At 36.6% G+C, this 26,483-nt stretch overlaps 1 protein-coding gene across 3 annotated transcripts; it reads left to right on the top strand.

The window, feature by feature from the left end:
- Positions 1-408: 408 nt before the first annotated feature.
- LOC115445906 lies at positions 409-26,093 on the top strand. Of its 3 annotated transcripts, none has more exons than XM_030172404.2 (12): positions 409-936; positions 6,058-6,363; positions 6,582-6,695; positions 7,901-7,953; positions 8,276-8,482; positions 8,719-8,816; positions 9,460-9,610; positions 9,972-10,093; positions 16,344-16,551; positions 17,397-17,513; positions 17,696-17,841; positions 17,928-26,093. In XM_030172404.2, exons 1-12 carry the CDS (start codon positions 771-773, stop codon positions 18,838-18,840), a joined length of 2,601 nt encoding a protein of 866 aa, XP_030028264.1. In that variant the 5' UTR covers positions 409-770; the 3' UTR covers positions 18,841-26,093. The 3 variants fall into 3 exon arrangements, with proteins under 3 accessions (XP_030028264.1, XP_030028265.1, XP_030028267.1); XM_030172405.2 differs by having other exon boundaries at positions 9,975-10,093; positions 17,928-18,840; XM_030172407.2 differs by lacking the exon at positions 409-936 and adding an exon at positions 2,902-3,000.
- The last annotated feature ends 390 nt before the right edge of the window (positions 26,094-26,483 follow it).

A 26,483-nucleotide genomic window follows, 5' to 3' on the forward strand; every position in this document is an offset into this window, starting at 1 on the left:
ACAATACGGGACGGAATGCTCGGTGAAAAGTGGGTGGAGAAATTGCCAACCCTTTCAGGGATAAACAGTGCGAGTGTGTGGGTGTGTGCATATGCATGTATTTTAGTCAAAAAAGGTCCCAATTTTACCGTTATGGATACATGCCCATGAATTATGTAGCATCAGCCAGCATATATTTAATATAAATTTTCCATGGGCCACAGTTCCGCTTGCGATGTTTTCAAAATAAAACTAAATTCCCGCCAATGAAACTTCCGTTTCATTTTTTCTTAAAATAAAAACAAATAAAGGGAAAGAGTATCAAAATCTATGGAACCTAATTTAGTCGATTATCTCGAAATTTACCCAAAAATAAAATCTTCCATAGAGAATAGCTAAAGACAAAATCAAGAGTTTGGTAGAGGACAATCGACAAAGGTGGCGTCTCCGAGCGGATATTGTTTATGATCGACATTTTCCAAAGAATGTAATTTTGGGAAACAAATTGTTGAAAATTCGTTTATGTACAAGTTATTAGGCGTGTATTGGTCGAAAACTCGTGAAAGCCAGTTAGTACAGTGCATGACAAATTATTAAAACCGGGCTGTGACTGTTACGTATGCGCGATAAAGCCAAATTTTTTTTCAACCATTATAGCGGGAAATCTTCGTTGTGACGCGCACAAACGTTGATTATTAGCAGCGAGGGCAGCAAATGTGTCGTAATAGCTTTGTTATGTGCCTATTGAAGTTTTGACGGCGGAATTGTGATAAAATTTGATAAAATTGACAATGTCGGATGAAATGGCGGTGAGTGATAACGTAGCAGGAGACGAAGATAAACTGAACTCTAGCGATGCACCTGAGAGCACCACTGAGGACCCCCAAGAGACGCCCGCACCGCAGCCGGAGGAGGAGGCGCCTCCTGCAGCAATATTGGATCCAACATTCGCAGACGGTAATATGAAACTTTCACATAACCTCTCTGTGTCTGTGATGACATACTTTCAACCTAATCTATCCATATTTGTCAGCGTTATTCACTTTTAAATTCATATAAAACTTAGTATCCAACTCTACACTTTAGATTTATGGTGTATTGATCATTATTTTATCATACAAAATGTCATTGTATAAAGTTTGTCTGTAAGCAAACAAAATTCAATATGGATACTAATATGATTATAATTAGATGGCGGTTGTCGCGTTGTGTTTTCAAACGCGATGGCGATGCGTTGCGAATTGACGTAGTTGCTTGTATAAAATATTGTTACTGGTGAATCAAGATCATTATTACATGACATCATTAACAATGAAACTTTGAATGTTTGATCATATCTTCACATCTAATGAGAAAAAGGTTGATGATTATTTTTTTCTGTTGACATTATAATCTGACTTTGTAATCATCTATAAACACAATCGGAGTAACTCGACTACTTATTTACAAGTTAGTTTCATATAAATTAGAACGTAAAATAATCAACTTCCACTATTAAGGTAATGTAGGAAAAAATTCTACAACTGAAACTGAACTGAAAACGTTCTTTATTATGTACTGTTGTTTATACCTTAAACTGATTTTAAAATGAGCAACACCAGAGTTTCTCGTCCGTTCTTCTCTGGTGAGAACTGCTTTCCGAACTGGCGGTAGAGTTTATATTGATGGAAAATAATGTATAACAATTTACAGGTTTCAAATAAATTAATTAATTTCACAGTAGTAAACAGCATGTAACTTTGAAGTTATGTATAAAATATGAAAAAGTAATTATTGGCAAATTCTTTAATATTTAATTTGGTAAGCACATTTTCAGCTTTATTTATTTAAAACTAATGGAAATGTTTTCATTAAGCTTATGTGCATCTTCTGAATGCATTCAATATGGATGTTAACAGTATAGTTCCATATTATATTATCTAGTCGTGATGACCTTGATTGGAAATCCTAGTTTGTAAATTTTCCCTAAAATACAATAAAATTCTGATACCACTAGTAGTTTTACGGTCCAATATTTATAGTTATACATAACTAATCTGACAACTAACATTGATACAGCAAAATTACAAAACTCGGAAACAAGCTATTAAATTTACTTAGTAAATAACTTCATTATTCTTTCATGAATTCTAGTGTCATACACAAGTAATGTTTTAGTTATCTAAAAGTTGGTAAAAAATAAATCCAACAAATGGAATGATTTACACTGCATTAGTATTGCATAATCTAGAAGTTTCATATTTGCAAAAGTGTCATAACATACTATAATAGCATTCTTGAAAATGGAAAAAGAAATGACATAGCAAAAATTTCAATTGATTTGATTTAGTTGTAAGTTCTAGTACAAGTTTAAGGTTATAGCTTAAGGTCCATTTTTCATACATTTTGTTTCACTTTAATCTGGGTAACTAATTTCGTCGTATTAAATTTTAAAGGCCGAAATATCCATGCATATTAATTATTTTTACGTTTTTCTTTCAACTGCGAGAACTAATCACTAACTAGATGTGAATTTAAATTCTTTACTTGTCAATACTTGTTTAGTTACCCAGATTAAAGGTGAAACAAAATGTATGAAAAATGGACCTTAAGCTATAACCTTAATATGAAAAATTATGATTAGTTGTATTTATGAATATTGAAATGGAAACAGAGTGTGATAATTGAGCTAAGTAGATTCTGAAGTCCATGTTAATGATGTAGGTTATATGTTACATTTTTAATAATTCCGTTTTTACCCCTTGTAAAACAAATGAATGGAATTGAAGGCAGCAATTAAAACTGCATGACAATATTATAATAAATATATTATTGCTTTATTGTTAAGACAAACTATTTTTTTGTAATTGTATAAAAGATTTTAAATGATCTGTTTTCGGAAATTAGTGAAATCGGGATAGGTGTGTTTGTTTGTTGCTACGGAGACAAGTTGGCATTTAAATTGACAATTTGTTTTAAAAATTTCCTTACATCTGAAAGTGTACATAATCAAACTTTTAAGGATCTACTTATAACCTCCCTGTTAGTATCATTATAACTAGCTTTAATATTAGAGTATCAAAAATATAGTACATACTTTTGAGCATACTAGTGCGGTTTTTGATGCCAAGCAAGATATTTTCAATATAAAATGTCATGCTGTTACACCAGCAGTGTAATTGTCGTAAGTGAAAGTTTATTCAACAATCATATTGTTTATGCTAGCTAAAATAGAAAGTTGTTTTTTGTTGGAAACTGATATAGCAACTCCATGCTTGACAATATGCATAAGTGTGTATATGAATTTAAAGTTCTGGAAATTGAGAGAGCATTTGTTTTTTACTGTTGGCCAATATCAGCAATTCATTTCATTTCAAGATAAGAAAATACATATAACATCATTAAAGCCTGAAGGGATAGACAGAGGTGTAACTAAGTTAAAATAAAAAAAATATATATTTTATTTATCACATAGGTGAACAAAGTTGCACTTATGATATGTCAAAACAAAGCATAAGAATAATTATTATTATTTCTAAACAACTATTAAAATTACTTATGTAACTATGGACATTTTAAATTAGGGATAAAATTTATAACAAAAACAAGGAACAAACCGAAGTAATCAGCTCGGGCTGGCAAGTAGGGGGAAATAGAAGGAAAACGCGTCGCGATCCTCACCGGTGAGGACATGAGCCCTAACCTAGCTTACCTACCAGCCGTTCACTAGCTACCTAAGTGATGACTACCCGAAAAAGAAAGGCAGAAAGAAACTCCGGGCTTTCTTTTTGTCATCAATTGTTCAGTACTTCTTTTGTATTTTTTTCCGAGTCTTTCTTGTACATAGTCGCAATAGTTATATAAGCTAATGCACGCACATCACCGTTAACATGGGATAAGATGAAATCCAATGAATTAAACCTGGAGCGGTTACTCACTGTTTGCCATGTGTGTTCCATCCCATGAGGTTATAGGAGGTGAGCCCTTTGCCATATTGAGAAATTCCACACTCCAAGCTGATACTGAGCAGTAAAACCCAATATCACTATTTTCCTGGGTTTCAATACTGAACCCTCAGAATAGTGTTGGAACACATAAGCAATATAAAAACGCCACCAAGACATTCAAAAGCAATGTAACAATATAAGAATTTATGCATTAGATAATTCCTTCTGTTTACATTCTCATTCCCTATAAGATATAATATTCACCATTGATAGCTATATTAATGAGATGCAGGTAATGGCTATAGGTGCATGTAATTAATATTAAAGCAAACAAGGTGTGCAAACCTGTTTGTAGTAATGCTCATTTATTGTTTGTAACATAAATTATAGTTACATTGCTCGTGGCTTGGCTCGCGTGGATGAATTTTCCGGGATATGGGTACCGCTATATGTTTTTTCGGGATAGCAAATAGCCTATGTCCTTTCCAGACTCCAACTATCTCTATAGAGTCTATATTAACTTCATCAAAATCCATTAGGTAGTTTTTGAATTTAATGTGTTCAGATTAGTAGACCGACAAAAAGAACAATTCTGTAATACATGATTATTGCATATCTTTAACTGTTTACTCAGCACACGCAACAGAAATTCTCAAAAGATATCATTTTCCCCAATTTTTGCAACATTTTTTATTGATGCTCTTCTATGAGTCATAGTGTGATGTTATACAGCCTTCCTCGATAATTGGGCTTTCATATTGAAACAAAAAAAACAAACTCTTCAGCTTTATTAATATACATAACACAGAGATGAGACTAAAAGGAGAGTGAGATTTATGTTAATACTATAACAAGTAAAGTTTATTTCATGGGAATTTTGTTTATAATGGATGATATGATGATTAGACCCTACAGAACAAAACTGAAAATGACTTTATTTATGAAACCTACTCTATCTCGGTAATATAGGGCTTATTTTATTTTGTCTCATTTATTTATTCTGAGAAACTCTATTCCTATAGGCAATATTGCAAACAAATACAAATATACTTATAAAATGATTTGTTTGACCGCCTTAATGATTTTTTTGATTTTCATTTGACATCTGGGTGACTTTACCAGCTGTGAAGTTTAATGTAATGCAATTGTTACATGGATATTTTTAGCTCTTCGCCACTGAATGTATTTACGTAACTTCAAAGTTTGTTGACTCTCAACATCATAAAATAATTTTCATCTTAACTTCACTGAGTTATTAAATTAGCGATGGATTGAATAAAAAAAAAAAAAAATGCTTTATTCATCACGTAGGCGAACATAGTTGCACTTATGACAAGTCAAGGTACATGAGAATATTTAATTATCACTTAATTAAATTAGCTTACATAAACAAAGACAATTTATGTTGAAAATAAAATAAATGAAAAATATACTTAGTAAACAAAGAAGCCAGCTCAGGCTGGCGGGGAAGAAGAAATAAAATTATGTATATATGTATTTTTAAATAAGCAATAAGGGAGAAACGCGTCGCGATCCTCACCGGTGAGGACAATAAAAGCCCTAACCTAGCTAACCTACCAGCCTTTCACTAACTACCTAAGCGATGACTACCCGAAGAAGAAAGGCAGAAAGAAACTCTGGGCTTTATTTTTGTCATCAATTGTCCATTCTTTTATAATATTGTTATTAAATATATTTTTTTTGAATAAGTCTTTTCAAATACTTGAACACAAAGTCTATACAATACTACTTCTATACAACTACTTCTGATTAATTATATAAGCTAATACACGCACATCACCGTAAAAGTGTGGAGAGAATCCACATAAAAGTATTTAACAATAACTAAAAATTAACGAAAAAAAAACAATACTAATAAAGAGGAAATCACTTTTAAAACCTAACCAATAAAGAATACAACACCTTTTTATCCCCGAAAGGGTAGGTAGATGCGCAACCAGGGCACATACTTTTTGCTATATGTGTTCCCATAACATGGTAGAGGACAAACGTATAAGTAGAATACAGGACCAATAAGTGGCCCAAATTTTTTAATTATGTGTATTTACTATACAAAAGGATACTTACTCAATATTATTTATAATCCCGGTAATTTGCATAAATCTAATACTGTCATATTTTTTGTCTCCAGACCCGCCTCCGGAATATGAAGAGTCAGAAGAACCATCCGAAATGATTGAAAATAGTGACTTTGATGAGAAAATTGAAGATGAAATTGTCACAGAGAAAATTGAAAAGGACATTGACGTACCAGAGGCAGAGGTGAAGCAGGAAATGGATTCTGATCCAGTGGAGCCTGCTGATGTGGAAGATGATAGTACACGAGGAGTGAAACGGAAGGCATCTGATGCGTTTAGTGACACTGCCAATGAGGAATTCAAAGGTTTTGTTGCTGTCGACTTTAAACCTACAAGTGAAATGTACAGTCGTATTCTTGGTGAGTGAAATTTGACTATTTTATGCTATTAGGGTATGCTTATGGATGGTTGGCTGGACTGTGTGAAAAATCATTTCTAGATAGCGACTACCAATGTTCAAGTAAAAGTTAAAATTTTGTCCAAATTAATACAAGTTTTCTAATATATATTTTACCATGATTTTACTGTAGTTTTAAGAGATGGATCAAAAATAATAAATATATAATTTTACATACAGATCGACTGGAAGCAGAGGTGATAGCTGCCAAAAAGGACTTCACACCTCTGCGACAAGTAATGGCCACGCCTCCCCCACCGGGGCGTGCTTCCAAACGGCCGCGTAAAGATACTGGTAAGTTTAAATAAGAGTTTAATATGACATCCCATTGTGAGATGAAGTATTTGACTATCAACCTTATTATCTGACCATGTAAGCAACAAACTATGTAAAGTTATCTTTGTGGAGTAAGTGTGGAATGGTATACTGTATGACAATTTTTATTGTCTCAAATGCGATGCGGTGCGTTATGAGCTGTCAAAATAATGTGTGGCCTTTATGCCATTATCATGGCACAGATTTACCCATTTTTGAGTTGTGACTACATCCTCAGAATTTATTCATATTCATAAACAACAATAATAATTAGATATACATAATTTGATATTTATGTTTATTTGGATACTGTTTGCTAACACTTCAGTAATCAATCAACAAAATTTGTCTGAAACAAATTTAAGGATAATGTTGTGGGTTACACAGTTATTATTCGTGGTATTAACATGTATTATTATTTGATTTAATATATATTGTTTAACTCTTTGTTAATAAAGTAGCCTTTTATTTTTTCGATTTTTTTATTTTATTTTTATTAACTCTTTGTTGTCCCAAGATTAATAAATAAATTAACCACTCAAGATTGATAAAAGCTATTGTATTATATTTCTTCTGAAGGATCATTCAAACAATCTATGAATGTAAAAAAAAAATGATTGAGTGTATGATAAACTACTAGTGTTAAATGTAAGCTTTATATGTTTTTTTTGGTTGTATAATATTGTTTGTAGGTCTCTGTTGTGATTAAATATAATTGAGCTAGCTATTGAAGAAAAAAATTTGAAAAACAGATTTGGGACTGATGGGATAAGTCAAAAATATCATTAATATTAAAATTTTATGTTAAAATAGTGTATTAAATTAGAGATTATTTATAGAATTTTGATAATTGCATGATTTTCCTCTTTTGCATTGAATGCCGCTAATTCATGTTGATTTGAATTAATGAAGCACTTTATTAAATACACAAAATACAGTAAAATTAATACAATCGCTAAAAGCGATCTCTTCCAGACAACCTGATGTGTTTGATCCGTACATTTAAAATTTATTTGTTCAGTTTAATTGAATTCTGAAGGATTTATTGGTGGAAAATTGAGAGAATTGCGTTTACTTTTCCTAAATATTAATGAATGGGAATGAGGAAAAGAAATATAAATCATAAAAAATTAAGCACTACGCTATAGGTGTGAATGAATAATGAGTGTTATTTTTATTTACAGACGGTTCCAGGCCGTCTTCGGCAATGTCATCAAGATCTGACGAAGCTACTGACGTAAGTTCTGATTATTATTAAATATTGTATGGAATGTTTTTTTATCTATTACAATATTATGCAGTTTACATTTGATTTGTAATGTTTTGGTAAAAAACCCTTTTCTTATTGTATATTCTCAGCTGATTTTTATTATTTAACCATTTTTAGTAATTGTAAAAGTTGTTCATTGTTTGTTTTACTCAGTTTTTTTTTTATACAGATAGCAATATACATGTGTAGAATTTTTATATGACGTCTTCATATATAATGGTTAGGTTTATTTGCAATGGCTTTAAATGGTTTATGGTTTTTGTATAACGTGGTGGTGTCCGCCCCTCAGGCCAGCGGCGTTTCCACCGCGTCGTCTCCGATGCAGCGCGGGCGCCGCGCGACGATAGAGATGTCGTCGCCGCTGCTCCGCGTGCCGCTCGAGCGCGGGTGGAAGCGCGAGCTGGTGTTCCGAGCCGCCTTGGACGCGCACTCCAGGAGGAACGCCGACATATACTACTACACGCCCAAGGGGAAGAAACTCAGGTCCACGAGGGAGGTGGGTACCTGATATATCTAATCTTTATTAACATTTCGCATCTAGTACCATTACAAAACTTGTAATTAATTTTGTAGTGTATATATTTTTTTAAATTGTACCAGATTCAGTATAATATTTCCGGTTTATGCTTGATCAAATATCATGACAAATTTTCAGATTTCTTTTAATAAATTAACAATTTGAAATGTCTTAAAAGATATCGAAACTGTTATAACATCAACCATTAATTTCAGGTTGCTGAACATCTCTCAGGCACTGGACTGACTTTGGAAAATTTCTCCTTTTTCAAAGAGCCCTTAGGAGTAGATGACCCTGAAAAAGAAATCATAAGGTAAATGCACTTTTATTTACTGACATCAGTATGCAGTTACAAAAATTGAGAAGGGTATGAATAGGGAATGCTAAGGTGGTTTGGGCATTTGGAGAGGATGGATGATAAGAGACTGACAAAGAGGGTTTATAAGGCGAATGTGGATGGAAGAGCCGGTAGGGGTCGACCGCGCCGAACCTTCGAATGTCAGATATCTGACATTCTCAGTAAAGGCCAAGTTAAAAGTACCCGAAACCGGAGGGAATGCATGAAAGGATTAATGAAGGTTGAGGAAGCGCGAGAAGTATGCTAGGACCGTATTAGTATTGTTTTTTTTTTTATTAATTTTTATATTTTATCCTACACTGTATTACAAACATTATAGAGTGACAGTTGAGTTTTTTTCTCTGTACAGAACGTACAGATGTTTGAAAAAAAAAGGGGAGTATTTTTTTCTACATAAATACATTAAAATACATTAAAATACTTGTTGTACTTTTTTTTTTGTTGATAATTATCAACTATCTAATTATAATATAAAAAAATGTTTGTGTTTATTTAATTTTAACTCTTTAACATCTTAAATCCCTATATAAACATATTCCAACATTCAACACCACTAATAATAAAATAAAAGTCATATAATCGAACTCCTTTATTCCAGAGACGCGAAGCTGATCCGCCGCGTGGAGTCGCCGGTGTCGTCGCCGGCGCCGGTCACGCAGGTGGTAGAAGGCAAGCGCACGCCCAAACCGAAGCAGCCTAAGGGAGCCAGCCCGGAGCCCAACGCTAAATCACCGCCGCCTAAGATTAGGGTTCGTGTACTTATTTTATTTAGAAGAGTTAAATCTTTATAGTTTTATAACATAAGCACTAAAAATTTGATTGTATTCCAAAAAGGGGCTTTTATACAAGGTCACTTTGACATTGAGTGATAAATGAAACCATATACTTGTGTTCTTTAATAAAAAACTAAGTTTCCAACATAATAAATATTACTAAACAGTAATTTTACATGCTCTAAGACCACTACCATTACATTACGAGAATTTATCGGAGCGGCAATATCATACCTTCACTCAGAAATACACTAACTGCTAGTTTCAATCAACGATCTGATATAAGAATGCTTTTGATTTACACGTTGCCTACAATAAATGCATCCGTTGACCGAAGCAGGTGAAGTCTGTGGGATCGCGGCTGAGCAGCGCGCCGGCTTCTCCCGCCGCCGTCAAGCAGGCCAAGAAACCAGCACCCAGCACCGAAAACAACAACACTGCCGCTTGGAAGAAGCCGAGGTACTGTTCATTCGCACTGCATAGTGTATTGGAGGACATATTACTGATTGATATTTAATATTGTCAGTAACCTAAAAATGTCCGAGCTCCTTTAAAAAGTTGTAAATTGTGTCATTAAATTATGGGCAACTTAATATTTAAGTAAATTGCCTTGTTATGCTCCTGGCAGCTTAAATAATCCACTGTCTTCCTTTTGAGGTTGAAAATGCACCCACAAGTCCAAATATTAACGTGTTAATGGGTAGCATTTTCCATCAAGTAACTCGCTGAGTTTTTCATGGCTTAGATTTTTTGCATTGTGCCAATTAGCAAGTGGGTAACATGATGGTATGCCTCGAATAACATTGAGTATTAATGTTAATATTTAATGTCAATGTTTGACTTTTCTTTACGAAGATTTTAGTTTTAAGTTATCGTAGTTTTAAGTAAATTGGTTCATTCGATACATTTCCTTTTTGATAACTTTGTCACATACTATTAAGTGTAATTTATAAGTCATATTGTAATAGTGTGAGTTTGGTAAATAATTATTTGAAGCTCACACGATTACTATTATTATTAGTTTCGTTTGGTGCGTCGATTAGTTAAACATTTTACTTTTTTAAATACGCTCAAACAGTCCCCCTTTTGAGTAGAGTTACGAAATAATCAACCGTGAGTGGATTATTTTGCAACATCTCGGTACTATCGACCACCGTGTATCGCAATTATCGCAAGGAGGGTTAATTGACACTGTGCAATTAACCCTCGTTGGCGGGTACTGAGCGCGTGCGAGTGTAGTTTGGTGCGGGGCAGGGCGCCGGAGCCCCCCGCGAGCCCCGTCGCCGCACCGCCACCGCAGCTACCGCCACCGCCACAACCGCCACCGCAAGCGCCGCTCCAGCTTCCGCAACCACCGCCACCCGCTCAGCCACCGCCGCCTCCGAAACAACAGACGCCGCCACCGCAACCGTCACCAGTTCAGAGACCACCGCCTGTACAGACTACGCCTGACGTGCCGGTAATATTTAAATATTTTGCAATACTATTACCTATACTGAATGGATAATAAGGGTTTATACATTGATTAAGCAACTTGATGGTACAGTGTAGTCAATAATGGCACAAAAGCAAGTGTTAACAAATAACCTTGGTTCTGAATGTTAACTAAAATAATTTAATATATTATCAATCACCTCGATGGCGTAGTTGCACTGCTTGTGCGGGACGACGTCACTAAGGTCATGGGTTCGAATCCCGGAAGGGGCAAAGTGATATTGGATTTCTCTGCTAAGTATCAACCAAGAGTCCAGGAACTTAGTGGCCGAAATATTTTTTTTTTTATGCGGTCATGACAAAGTGACCCGCCTGCACCTGATGGTAAGTGACGTGGGGTCCAATAGAATATCACATGACGTGATATGATTACCCCTCGACAGTCGACACAATTGTGCCAACTTGTTACAACCGGATATACACAGGCCGATCCCGGAACGCGACATACCTACGTGAGCCACTATGCCGGGCTTTAACACCTTGTGTACGGTGGTCGCTATCCGAGCGGTTATAGATATATCTTACAACCAGCAAATGGCAATAGCAGCAATAGGCTCGCCCCCTATCACATCATGGTACCGAACACATGGTGATGAGTAGGTACACATCTGCCTACTCCTTCAGGATGTGTATAGTGTAGTGTGTGTGTCAGGCGAGCGTGCCGGGCGCGGCTGGCGGCGCGGCTGGCGGCGCGGCGGGCGGCGCGGCGGGCGGCGCGGTGGTGCAGCCGTGCTCCATGGCGTGCGGGCGCGGCGCCGTGCCGTCGCTGGCGTGCGCCGCGTGCCTGTGCCTGTACCACCCCGCCTGCGTGGGGCTGCGGCACCCGCCCAACACCGCCACCTTCCTCTGCAAGGTAACATTATTGTTAACAACTAGTCTATAACTACATTCTCAGGAGGGAGGGGACGACGAATTACGTATCAAATAGCGGAACTTCGCCCCACCCTCACCCTATGTGGGACACAAATTTCACTCTCGTTTTGATTATTAAAAATACACTAATTCTAAATATTACGAAAAAAAAACTACATTCTCATTGTTAGCTTATTAGTGCATTTATTTATGTATATATGTATTTATTTATATATAAGTAGATATACATTTGTTTTATCTATATTGTTAGTATTATTTTTTTATTAGACACATGCCCTCGTCTATCTCTGTACCACCATAATTTTTACTGGGTGAGAATTCTCTTTGCATTAACCCTGCCAGTATAAGATGTGTATAAAAATGCTTTAATTAAAATTAATAAAAAAATATTCAAATTATTTATTAAAAATCTGAATTATAAGACTTGAAAATTTGTCATAAATATTGTGGTATTGCTGACGCCATAATTTGCCTGCAGCTAGTTTATTTTGAATTAACGCGTGAATATCAGTGAAGACATGGCTGCCACATCAACTGTATCAATAATGCTTTTAACAATACATTACATTAATTTTTATGAGTCAAATAAATGGTTGAAAGAGATTTCTTAGCGATAAGACTTCCTATTAATAGCTATAGTTAAATAAGTATATTTATATTTTCCGTTTACTTATGTATTATTAAATAAAAAGTTAATTATCTATTATAGATCTACCTTGTTTAATGCTTTCCTGGTCATGATCCATATCGATAAAAATGTGGCCAATTAATACTGTTTATTATCACCACAGAACTGCCGGAAGTCGTCGCCACCGCTTCTAGAGCCGCCGGCGTTGGTGCACAAATCTGGCGTGCCTCCCCCGCGGAGACCCGCGCCCATTCCCACCCGGCCACACCGGAGAGTGCTGCTGCGGATGAAGGTGAACCCTTTTTTTTAACATGAGCATATGTTTGCCTGATTGCATTGAGCGGCGATAGCCTAGTTGGGTGTGGAACGGACTGCCAAGACGAATGTCCGCAGGTTGAAATCCCAAGGGCACACACCACTGACTGACTGACTGATTCTATAATCAAGTGTGTATTCTTTGTGAATTTATCGTTCGCTTTAAACGGTGATGGAAAACATCGTGAGGAAACCTGCACATCTGAGAAGTTCTCTATAGGAATTTCGAAGGTGTGTGAAGTCTACCAATCCGCACTAGGCCAGCGTGGTGGACTAAGGCCTAATCCCTCTCAGTAGTATAGAGGAGACCCGTGCTCAGCAGTGGGCAAGTATATAATACAGGGCTGATATTATTATTTTATTATTATTTATATATACGTTTGCCTGGCGAGGGCCGGCTTATACAAACACATTGGTTTTTGAAAATTTCTAGTGTTCGAAAGTAACACTCGCACCTACCATCAGGATCAGTGTAGTTACGTTGCCATGCTCAGATAATAATTAAAAAAAAAACATCAAATTTATGGTATACTAAAAATTGATTTAATTAGTTATTTTTTGTGTATGCTTTATTGCCACTCACAATAAACTAAACATATGTGTGTGCGTGTAGGCGGCGGGTAGCGTGGAAGGCGAGCGTGTATGGTCAGTGGCCTCTCCTGCAGTGCCAGCTAGCTCCGCAACTCCCGCGCCCGCACCGACGCCCTCGCTGCCCGCGCCGGTTCCTGCGCAGGCGCCGACGCCCACGTGGCGAGGAGCGGCGCCGCAGTCTCTGGCGATTCTAAACGGGAGACGGTTCGTCGTGGTGCCTAGGAGTCTCGTACACGCCGCACAACACACGTAAATTTTGTATTTAGTAGTCAAGAAAGAAGTATTATTAGTGAATGATTATCTGTCTATATTTCTTTCTGCCTGGCGTGATCCTGATGTGCCAAAGTCCCTTCCTGCTTAGTTTTTTGTTTTTGAAATTATTCAAAGCATTTTTTTTTGTACAATTAGATAATTGAATTTAATATTATTAAATTTGATATTGTTACAACAGGTTAATTATTATAACCTGTTTGAAACGTGAACCTGTATTAGTTATAAGGATAAGTTAGACTTAATGCTTACTAATGTGATGCCATTAATGATGTCAATGTATTTTTTCTCACAAATATGTTTCATTTCAGATAACAGAAGGAGAAATGCGATCCAGAGTCGCAGAATAATGACTGATATATAATTACTTTATTATATTTTAATACAGATAAACATTGACGTGGCTATATGAAAAAAACCTCAAAAATTCTAAGAAAATCATGAATATGTTACTATTTTCACGTTTGCATTCTACCTTGTGATTAATATTTCGTCTTTAGTGTATAGTGACGTCATTGTACATGTTTCAAAGTGTAAAATATTTTAATGGTATATCAATTCAAAACAAGAAATTGAATGACATCTAAAAGTAACAGCTGATAATGATAAAAATTATCACAATTATTGTATATCCTTGTTACCACTTTAAAATATTTTACGCTGCAATGGAACACCCTGTATAAAGTCAAGTTTATGATTATGTTTATATATCAATGTTATTGGATATTGTAAATCATCGTTTTAGATCTTCTGGCACGCATACGAGGCTGTCGGTTGGCAAAATGGCATAAAAGCTGCGGCATGCACTCTGCTTTCCTTACGAATCTCGCTGAAAAAGTATGGTCGACAACTTTATGGCTACATGTTGATATCACAAGAAGTGGAATGAATGGAGGCTCCACGCATAATACTTGTCATATCAGAATACTATGTATTTTATGTATATTTGTATTGTACTAATTATTTTTGTTGTCTCACTAAAGAGCTTTATAGAAAGAGACAGTCTTGCTAAAGGTTGCGCGAATTATTTTTTGTTTTCACTCTGATGTTAGTTTGGCCTTTACTTTTAAACTTCTTATTTCAGTTTTCTGATAACTTAAATGAGTACAGCTCGTGTGCGTATGCCGTTATGCTTTTTTAATTTGTATATTCTGAATTAATATTTTTTTTAATAATCTAAATTATGTAGTCTATGATGAATAGATCTGGAAGTTTTATGTTAACACTGTATAATAATATTTAGAGTCCGATAAAATATATAAAAAATGTAGTTGCTGGTTCAATGAATATAAATTTACTCCCGTCACAGTGGCTCATGTAAGTGTTTCGCGTTTCGGGATCAACCTGTGTATATCCGGTTTTATACAGGCCGGCATAATTGTGTCGACTGGCGAGGGGTAATCATCTCCCACCTGTACACACTATCTGGATCATAATAGTGGAGTTATTTATCGTGCCATGTAAAAAAACTGATTTCGCACTAACTATAATGTGAATGATTTTGAACCGGCGTTCGGCTGGTTACTATCGAAATCTGGTAGTTACATATCTGTATGATCTTTTTCTATGTTGAAAGGGGTGATTTGTGTTCCCCAGTTCCCGCCCTGTGTTCCCAAGGCTGCATTACAATGTAAAAAAAAAACATTATCAAGAAACTACAAATTGTTAGTATAAAATATGAATTGGAAATAATCCTATGTATTTGTAACACCTGTATATATTTTTTTGTTTATGGAACAATTTTTTTTTTTTTGTTATTTTCGAGCTAAAACGATGACTTAAATAAAATTAGTGCCTGAAAAATGTATTGTGAATTCTGTCTTATGAACAGATTTTTAACTTGTGTATGTACAAAGGGAATGTATCGAGATGACGCTAAATAAATTAGCATTATGTGAAAATTATCCATTATTATAATAAATGTTGTTGGTGTGAGTTTTTCAAAGGTAATGTAATATTTTTACTTTACGTATCACCCGTTTAGAATCTGATTGAAAATGGCGGCGTTGTAATGTTATATATTTGAGTATAATTTACTTAAAAAAAATTATAAAAAATGAAATATAAAATTATGTTTTGCGTTGCCTTTTTTGCAAACCGTACGCCGACATGATTGGTCGTGTTCTGAATTTATACGGGTTATATATATAACCGATCATTTTGCAAACATTTTTATCATAGGAAATGTAGCGATTAAACCATTTTTCATATATAAAATAGTGCTTAATGTTTTATTTAAATGCTTACCAATAAACATTATTGATTTTGAAAACTGTTTTGTCACTTTTTTCCAACATGGGTCTGAAAGAGACAAAACACCAAGTCGATCATTAATATATTGGTTGTGATGCATACTACAGACATACAATTATTAGATATATTTTCGTAAAGCAATAAAATTGCATTCAATTTGAGGCTTTATATCTGGCTGGATAATTTGTTATTGCACCACAATCAATTTAAAAATGTTTATTGGTATCGTCATTTCATGGTGTGCACATGAGTAAATATTTTGTTGTAACCCCCTCGTCCCCCCAGCGAGGCCCGTCGCGGTCGGCTGGCGAACGGCGCGGCGTCGCCCCCGAGCGCGGCGCCGGCGCCGGCGGCGGCCGTGGCGCTGGTGCTGGGGGTGCCGCCCGTGCCCGCCTCCCCGCGCCGCAGGGGACGCCCGCGCACCGACGACGTGGACCACTTCACCGCCTTCTATCACAAGGCGCATGATAGTAACTACAATGTAGTTGTGCAGGTATTTTGTTATATTTTCTAGTCTACATTGCGTGCAAACGTGATATTTTTTAAGGGAAACTTCTTTAGAACCGTTGATTTGAAAATCGATGATTAGAAAATACGTCACGTTTGAAAATGGAACAGCGTTCAACCAGCCTGCATTGCTACATTTTGCATCTTTTTTTTCTTTTGTTAGCATGTGATTAATACATGTGTTTGCGCCTTCGTATTACAAAACTCTAGTATAATACTGGCGTGTTGTATTATTTGTGTATTTGTATTTATGTTAATATTTTAATCTCACTTATAAATTAGTTTTCCAAGTATGTTTAAGTGTTATACAAAATTAATAAATCTTACATTTATCCTAATACTCCTGATATTCTATATCCATCTCAAACTCTCGTAGGCTATTTTTCAGAAGTTAAACTTCTGCCGTATGTGAATTGCACACACACTTTATTTTTTTGTTATTTTTTTTTTATTGTATTTTTTATCCGTATTAGCGGTGTTTAAAATATATTATACAGCCCAAACAGGTTACAGACTTACCACTGTTTAATAATGATACAAGAAACTCGTCTCTTAGAGAAATTATGGTGTAGATTCTAGAATATTCGTCAAAATTATAATTTTGCGTAAATAACTTCTAGCATCAACTCATCTAACTGCTTTTACTGTTGTGTGTGTATCTTTGACTCCTTTATTTTTTTCAAATTTTACTTGCTTTTGCATTAAAATGAACATTCTATTACCCCATTCTATTCTCTTAACCATTCTATCAATGTCCTACAGTATTAATTTTGACATACTCCTTCATGTCACAACCGTACCACTCAACTAAATTTCTTTTGATTCCCCCAGATCTTCCAATACCTGGGCATGCGCGACCTGGCACACAGCGCGCGCGTGTGCAAGCTGTGGAGACAGCTCGCCGCGACACCAGCGCTCTGGAGGCACGTGCGGATGAAGAACTCACACGTTAGTGTACTGTAATTACTTTTCTGTAGGGTCAGGTTCGAAAAAAAATGGTTGTGTACAGTGAGTACGATAAACCCTATAAAAAATCATCAAGATTCTCATGGTCTGTGATGTGTATCACTAGATGGTAATTTAAATTATAATATTTTATAGACCTGGTAAATATTGTTGTGGATTCACAGGTGAGCGACTGGGGCGGGCTGTGTACAGCGTTGAAACGCCACGGCACCAAGCGGCTGGACCTGCGCAAGATGTTGCTGCCACAGAACGACACCGTGTTCTGGGAACAGTTCGCGCAACATATTGGAACTGTCGACACATTAGAGAGGTATATAACTGTATAACTGCTCTTGAATGTTATAATTGTACATTGTGTTTAAATTCTGACATATTTTGTGTGTTGACGTGGTGCAGGATAGAGATGTGCCGGTGTCCGGCGGCTGCGGTAGAGGCAGTGTGCCGGTCGCTACCGGGATTGCGCTCGCTGGCCGCGCTGGCCATCCGCGACGCGCGCCTCGACCCTGCGCCGCTCGCCTCGCTGCCGCTACTGCATGAGCTGCGGCTCAAGAGCCTCGCCGGACTGAGTCTCACGCGCGACTTGTCGGACCTGGCGGCGTTGACGCGGCTGCAGCACTTATCGCTCACCTCCATTAAGGAGTTAGGGTGGCGCGCATGCGAGGTGGTAGGCTCGTTGCCGTTACTAGAGTCCCTGGAACTAGGTGAATGCACGTTCCGCGCGGAGTTCGGCGCAGCGCTCGGGCGCCTGGCACGGCTGCGGCGCCTGCGCCTGGAGCGCGGGCCTGCCGCCCCCGCCGCACCGCCGCTGCTGCGCGCGTTGGCCCGTCTGCCGCGCCTCGCCAGCCTTGAGCTCGTCAACGTGGACGTTAAAGTCGGCTTCGACGACGCACTTGCCGAGTGCACCAACATACAGCGTCTGCTCATCATACCCACGTACGTGTCGCAGTCGGCCACCACCAACAAACAGGTGCTGGGTGGAGTGCTACGGCTGAAAGACTCGCTCACGCACCTCATGTGGGGTGTAACTATCGAGCTGCTACGTGTTACCGAGCTGTTCATCGACCAGTGCGAGCAGGCGGGCGACGCGAAGAAGCGCGACGTGGGCGAGTGCATCCCGGTGCTGAAGCCGGTGCCGGGCTGCAAGCTGCCCAGCGAGCACCAGCACGTGGCTGGCCCGCCGCAGGTGGAGATCCTGCCGCTGCCGACACTGCAGCGGCTGCTGTCGGCGCAGCTGCCCAACACGAAGCTGAAGCTGCTCCGCATCCCGTTCCACGCGACCTGGCGACAGTCGCTGGCGGACTTCCAGTAGCAGCCCCCGCGCCGCGCGCGCGCCGTCCGCCCGTCCCCGCCCGCCGGCGCCATCCTGCTAGTGAACATTCGCACCGACGAGTATGTGCGATAAGTGACTTGAGTGCGCGACTACTAACGACTCAGTGCCGGTACTAGTGGAAGAGCGAGTGTCGCAGTGGGACGTGTGCTAGTATGCGTGCCTCACGGGTCAGGTAAGCTGGACTTGTTTGTTTCATTAGTATAGGAGACTCCGGAAATGGCACACATGCCGCTGGTTGTATATTGTCAATGTGAAATATTAAATGGGACAGCAGAAATGTCTGTGAAGTTAAATCCCAAAAACTATTTAATTGCACAGATGTACCATTGATATTTGATGAAGATGCAATACATGCGATTGTCACTAAAGGCTCGGGATGTTCCACTATTATCGTATTAACTGAATTTTGTATCATAATATAATATATGTATAATATAATGTGCATTGGCAAGTATTTGGCCATTTTGGAATCGCCTCGTGCCTATATGCATGCAAGGCGGCTCTCTGGTCCACCATTGCCTCGCTAGACAGCCTCGCCAAGTCTGAACGTACGCAATGAGGTATCAGTTACCTACAGACGCACATAAGTATATCGTTGAATTTGTAATGGTAATAAACATTCAAATATCTACTGGCTATGTTCCGTCTTATTTGATAGGGTCGAAAATCGAGCGAGATACAATAAAATGACACCCTTTTATCTTGGATTTACATGAGGATAGACTTGTATAAATAATGTGATTATAACTTTATTGGTCACACTGGATAGTTCATGACAAACTATCCTCCTAGGAAGTCATTGCTATAGAATTTTATTCCTTATACAAACAGAGACAAGTATCATAATGCACTTACAATGATGCACATAATAATAAAATCAAGAATGTTTTCTTGATTGTGATACTTAACAATAAGTAATCATGTGTTAAAATAGAAAAACACATAGAAACATGATTTGTACGAAACAAATTTTCGGAAATAAAAGTGATTCAAATGAGTGCCGCTAGATGTCACTATACTGAAGTCGTAATGTTTATAATTTTACTGAGTTCTTAGTCTAACTATAATATACTTAAAAACGTGTGTTGTGCTAACACATATCATGGGTTTCTCATTTACCGAACACAATACTAGATTGCGGGTTGATACCGACCAGAGAAACCCAGAATCCCTATTCAGTCCGGATCGAACCCGAAACTTCACCGCGGTTTCCCTTCTTTGAAAATGATGTATTTTGGCCAAAAAGCCTTAGTCTACAGCTCAATATGAATTAGTGATGGTAGGATATTTGTATCCAAGGAAAGCGACCACTGTACACAAGGTGTAAAACCCGCCTTAGTGGCCCATTGTTGGTTCCGGGATCATTCTGTGTATATCCGGTTTTAAATAGGCCGGCATAATTGTGTCGAATAGCGAGAGGTAATCATATCTCTTCATTGGACATTTATGATCCTGCTTCACTTACCATCTGGCGAATTAGGGTTATTTTTTGTGCCCAAATTAAACACAACTAAAGGTTATATTCTACTGTTAGACTACTGCGACGGGAATTGACTATCCTGTTATCTAATTCCAATTCATTGTGATTGGCTTTCTTATACTTTCCCGTCTTTATTTTTTAAAATAAACTTGACATTTTATCAATTGCCGAAAGAAAATATGTCAAAATTATTAATCTGATTTAAAAATATTGTGCAATAGGCTTTCTTGTTAAAAATAGCATAAAATGTGTTTATACGCATACTCATGTAAAAACTATTTCAGCAAATAGATAATTTATTTTATTAATACAGTGTGGTCCGTTCAGGCCAACATACTGAATGGCCTAAAGCATTGTTTTACAGTAACATAAAGCACATTTTAATAGTTTGTTTTTATTTTCTATTATCAATTTTAGATTCACTAAAAATCTTTTTAATGTTATCTCTCCTAAATTATAGTTTTGTAATGTCTTATCGTTTATTGTGCCAAGGTGGGTTGACACATGTGATTATATTGTAAAATCAAGTTGTGTAAAAAGTCTATAAAAGTTCTAAATCTCTGGGATTTTGTAGTTATCTCCTTAAGATTTACGGATGTTGGGAACCACAAATAAAAAGGGTTGGAATTTTTCACCAAAATCTTGGAATTTTACAGTTCTAGACTTTTTACAAAATAGCAAATTTTACATTCTGTCTACAACTTATACACTATGTATATTCTTTATGATAATATGTTTTAATATTTTTAATTAAAATGTAATTGTAATATAGGGTAAACATACCAAACATAGTACTGTTTATGTGTAGAAATATATTTTTATAATAAACAAATCGATTTGTTTGTTTGTACTTCGCAGGCCGACCTGGCGATTGCAACTAGCGATGGAAAAAATTTAATTGTACAAAATACGCCAACATAATTCAGTGGCCGTTAGCACACAAATTACACTTTTTATGTCAATATTCTATTCTTTTATCATGAATATGGCTTGTAGTATTGCTCACGTAAAACTTTCCAAGACACAAACTCAAACATAAAAAAATTACTACAGAATTCTTATTACTCTACTAAACTTACTGCCACTTAAAGTTTTTATTCATGGCAAATCTCGTTTCCTAATAAAATAGGCTATGGAACTCATAAAATAGCTTCTTATTTGTGAATGAGAATCAGACAAATAGTTCTAAACATAACCTTATACAAAAATATACATACTTGTCAATATTAGTCTAGAGATGAAGTTGACTTCTATACCTAATAACTCGCATATTTGAAGCTAGCAGGTCTGATAAAGTACATAACAAGCCTTTTTAACCGACTTCAAAAAAAGGAGGAGGTTCTCAATTATTATTTTTTTATAGTTTTCCTGATCACGGGTAGGTTGGCTTACACGCATTCCGCCAGCTATGTTAGGTGTTTTGAACGCCAGGCACAATTGTCTGGGTTGATATCAAAATAGCCATTATTACTTTGATGAAATGTAGTACAAATCTTCCTCAATATCACTTCTATTCTCTTTCTATGATTGGCGTTACCTTAGCCAAAGGCAGCTGTACTGAACCACTTTTATACAGGCAAGGACCTCTTGGTTATTGTGCCACAACGTAAATTAATTGACTAAGTCAATAAATATGATAAATTTAACGTATTATTTATTTTAATAAAAGCTTTTACAAATAACTGAATTCTTATATGAATACATTGGGTTGGCATACAGCTTAAGTTATATCTGAAAAAAAAATGTTAGTGAAATCCATGAAATCAGATGGGCCATTTGCAACAGCTCAGCGGCCCACAGGTTCAGTAGAGCTGGCCTGGTGTCACGTTTCGCCTTAATTATGCTCCCACAACACCAGATTTAGAGAATCTTCGGTGGGACTAATCGCTCTATCTTTCTTTATAACTTCACTCAGCATCCTCTGTCCTCTCCACGAGAACAAAAAATCTTGTTACGTATTTCAGTTGGTGGCAAAATTACAAAAATTTTGAAGGATTAGCATATTTTCTTGCTTAGTCCTGGACTTTAATCTTTTGTTATAGCTCTTGTAAAAATATTATTAATTAACACTAGCTTTTGCTCGCGTGTCTCCCCGCGTAATAATCCTTTACCGCCAAAAACTGGCTGTTACCACTCAGAGACAACAACCAGATCAGTAATTTTACGGATGAATAACCTATATTTTTATGAAAGAATTACCACAACCACACAAATAACTGTGAGTTCCTTTGTAGAAGCAATATTTATGGGCACTCAGAGTTAGAATAACACTTCTACTATGATGAAATAAAACTATTTTCCGGATTTTATCGCGATTTTTTAATTTTATAACATACTCCCGATGTTTCGAAGACTGCAGCCTTCATGGTCGAAGGGATTGAGATTTTGGTCATCCGAAAAGTCATTTACAATGTCTACATACATTTTACAAATATACAAAATTTTAAATCGTTTTACTTATTGACGTGCTAATATTCTCAGATAAAGGTTTTCGCCAAATCGCGTTGCAAAACTTAGCTTTCCATCAAAGCTAAGGTAAGCTATGAAAGTTGAGAGATCCTAGTGGTAGGTTTGACACATCCGTACCTTACTAACGTAGTATAATCTCTGGTAATACCTCTGGTTGAAAAGCACCTTATTCACTGATCGCCGAGGGAAATGTATCTTTGGCATAGTATATCGGGATTTGGGACTACATTCTATTCAGACAGGTGAAAAGTTCTTTGACATGACAGATAAAAACATCAAGTCAGACATTGAGCTTGCCAACTTGGTAGTATTGATATCTCACGTGATGGTTGCGATTAAATTGAATTTTTGCTATAATAATACTTGATATTAGACTGCCCTTGAACCTAAAAGTCTCAAAGAAGTACCAGGGCTAGGTCATAATCAAATTCGAGGTTCCATTTCACTATGATAATTTATTAATTACGCATACTGACAATTTTGTATGACATAAAGCATTTTAAACTCTGGTGTTCATCAGTTTTCAACGAACTATCTCAATCCGATTCTAAGAATGAACCAAGAACTAACTCATTTGTAAGCATGTCAAAAAAAGCCTTGGTTTTGATTGGTCCATTTTTGTGATAGATTGAAAAAGCGACTGGGATCGGGTGTTGAAAAAGGCGAGTAATCACCTAATTGGCAGATAATGGGTTATGGTCAAAGGTATATAAAATCTATTTACACTTTAATAATTAATGATCAATATTCTAAAATAATAGCAATACACACAAAGTATTAGTTTAGGGATATGAAGATACAGAATTATAACTGCAGTTATGGATTTTATGACAGTTTATATCATACATATTTGTTGTTAAAGTGGAAGTACGGTGTCTTTAGTCGGATTTTAATGTTAAATATTGCGTTTAATTTGATAATGGGGATGGGAGGATAAGGAATATTATGGACCATAGTTATTCCTTATATTTGCCCAGAAATTAGTGAAGGGATGGCAAAAATTGAGAATTATGCGTTTACATAAAGTGTATTCCATCAGTCATATACAGAAATATAAACAAATAATAACCAATTTTATATATTTTTTGTAGTGCAGTTCATTAACAAAATATTATAGCTTATGTATAGATATGATTAATATCTAGCCGACTTAAATGAACAATTCTAATCGTTACCTTTGAATGCCTTTTGCTGGTGTTAAGATATATTTATATCCACCCGGATAGCGACTACCGCACTCAAGGTGTTAAAACCTGCCATAGTGACCCATATAAATGTATCTCGTTCCGGGATCAGCCTGTGTATATCCGGTTCCAACAGGCCGGCGTAATTGTGTCGACTGTCGAGGGGTAGTCATCTCTCGTTAATCGACATTTGATTGGATCCCAGTCCACTTAACATCAAGTGCAGTGAGATCACTTTGCCGCCCAAATAAAAAAAAATTATAGCTAAAATAAACAGAATAAAATTTGTAGACATGGCTAACTTTGAGCGGTTTGGCCTATGCATTAATCCGTAATCAGCCAGTGGTATCATTTATCAAACTCAACTAGTAGAAAGGATGAATTCAGTGGTCCGAACATGAAAAGTGATATTTTTTTATTGCTTTGAATGACAAGACTATCTTGCCGTTCGCCTGATGTTAAGCGATACGACCGCCCATAAACAGTAGAAACACAATCTAACACCTTGAATTACAAAGTATTGTTTAGTATTCCACTGCGCTAGCCATCCTGAGACCTGAGATGTTAAGTTTTATTATATCCAGTAATTCACTGGCTACGTTATGTCCTTCACACTGGAACACAACAGTGACTACATACTGCTGTTTGGCGGCAGAAAAAAAACTTGCAGTGGTACCTATCTAGGCGGACTCTCACATAAGAGAGACCTACCACCAGTAATGGCACCATGGTAAATGTTTGTCAATATTTTTGGCAAGCTGATGGAATATAATTTACATTTTTGGATGTAACACGCACAAGGAACGGACTGAAGTGATTTACCCAAATAGTCCCAATTGGGACGCATGCAATGACATTGTATAGATTGTGTTAATGGAAAATTATTAGTTTTTAATACGACAAATATATTATTTAGTTGTAAGTTGTAAATATAATGTAAGTTAGTTTAATATTCAGTGCCTATACAGTACACGTTAGGACCGTGTTGCAGTTTTGTGTTGTTTTTCTCGTAATGGTTTTAATTTTGTATGTTGTGGTGTTGTGTTAAGTTTTGGGGAAACTATCTTGTGATGTCTCTTTAAAGGAATAACTATTTGATAGACCGACAAAATTTTTATTCCTTTCAATTGTCTGTGGATATATTATGGTTTTTCTTAGCAAGGTTTTGTAATCAGAATTAGTGTAATGCATAGCAAAAGCAAAACCTAGTCACAGCATAATACTTCAATTTCCCTTCGTAGTAAGGTACATATTCCTTCAAAAGTACTCCAACGCAACTCCACACCATACCTACTAATGTTTATAGATGTAATTATATGGCTAATGAATATTATTTTAATATTGTACGCAAAAGTACAACTTTGTAATGGTTATTGTGAGATATTCACGACTGTTAATAAAAAAAATCTTAAAGGGTGCCTAAGAATGTTGTACCCTCTTTGAAATATAGTTTAGGAATCTCTTAAAGGTAAAGACAAATTTTTAATCTTGGGGATATTTAATTTTTTGGAACTTAGGCAGAGACAATATTGAAACAAGACGCTATAATTAATGGAATTTGTTAGGCATAAGAAGTATTGCATCAAAAAATACCAAAAAGTATAATAATTGGTTATGATACTAAAATATTTAAAATAGTTTGATGCAATGCTAGGTGTGATGTTGTGGAATATGGTGATGGGAAAAATAATTATTTATACTAAGGGACAAATCTAAGATCTCAGCGTCTCTGTCAATTTATAAAGTGGCGTATACGCCATTCAAACAGTCGTAGTAATATCTCCAGTAATGGACACTTATTTTATTGCAACGGTTTTATATTATGTTGGTGGTCGTCTTCGCGTGTGTTTTGTATAAATGCTTCTTTCGCGGGAACAGTGTTGCCACATGTATTTTGGTAGAAAAACATATAACAATGTAATATAGATTTTGGTAAATATATTTTTGAGTTGGTAGGTTTGGTAGGCTATAGGTTGGTAACACTGTTCTTGCGAGTGGGATCGCAAACACCGGGGATGATCAAAATTATATAATTAGATTAACTAAATAGTTTAAAGACAATTTTGCTAGCGGCGACTGATAATAAAGTGTTGCCAGTATGCCTTTTGTTTTACTTACCTTCACCTAAACTTAATTAGTAACAAAAATTTTGGCTGTGTATGCCATACAATTTAAATTGGCTACCTGGCGCCATTGTGTGTATACGGTATGAGTGCGACTAACGCGCTGAGGTCCGAAGTTCGAATCCTAGGTCGGGACAATAAATAATTGTGACTGGGTTTGTCCATTTTAAAAAAAGCACTCAGTTGCAGCTCGGAGTCAGGAAGTTGGTGTAATACCCCCGTGCCTCGGAAAGCACTTAAAGCCGTTGGTCATGCGCCTGATCTCTCCGCTTATCTTGGATTGCCGTCTCACTGGACTGTGAGAGTGAAGGAACAGAGTGCACCTGTGTATTGCACACACACTTGTGCACTATATCTTCTGCAAAT

The sequence above is a fragment of the Manduca sexta genome, chromosome 4 (assembly GCF_014839805.1).
Source record: "Manduca sexta isolate Smith_Timp_Sample1 chromosome 4, JHU_Msex_v1.0, whole genome shotgun sequence".
NCBI lineage: Eukaryota > Metazoa > Arthropoda > Insecta > Lepidoptera > Sphingidae > Manduca > Manduca sexta.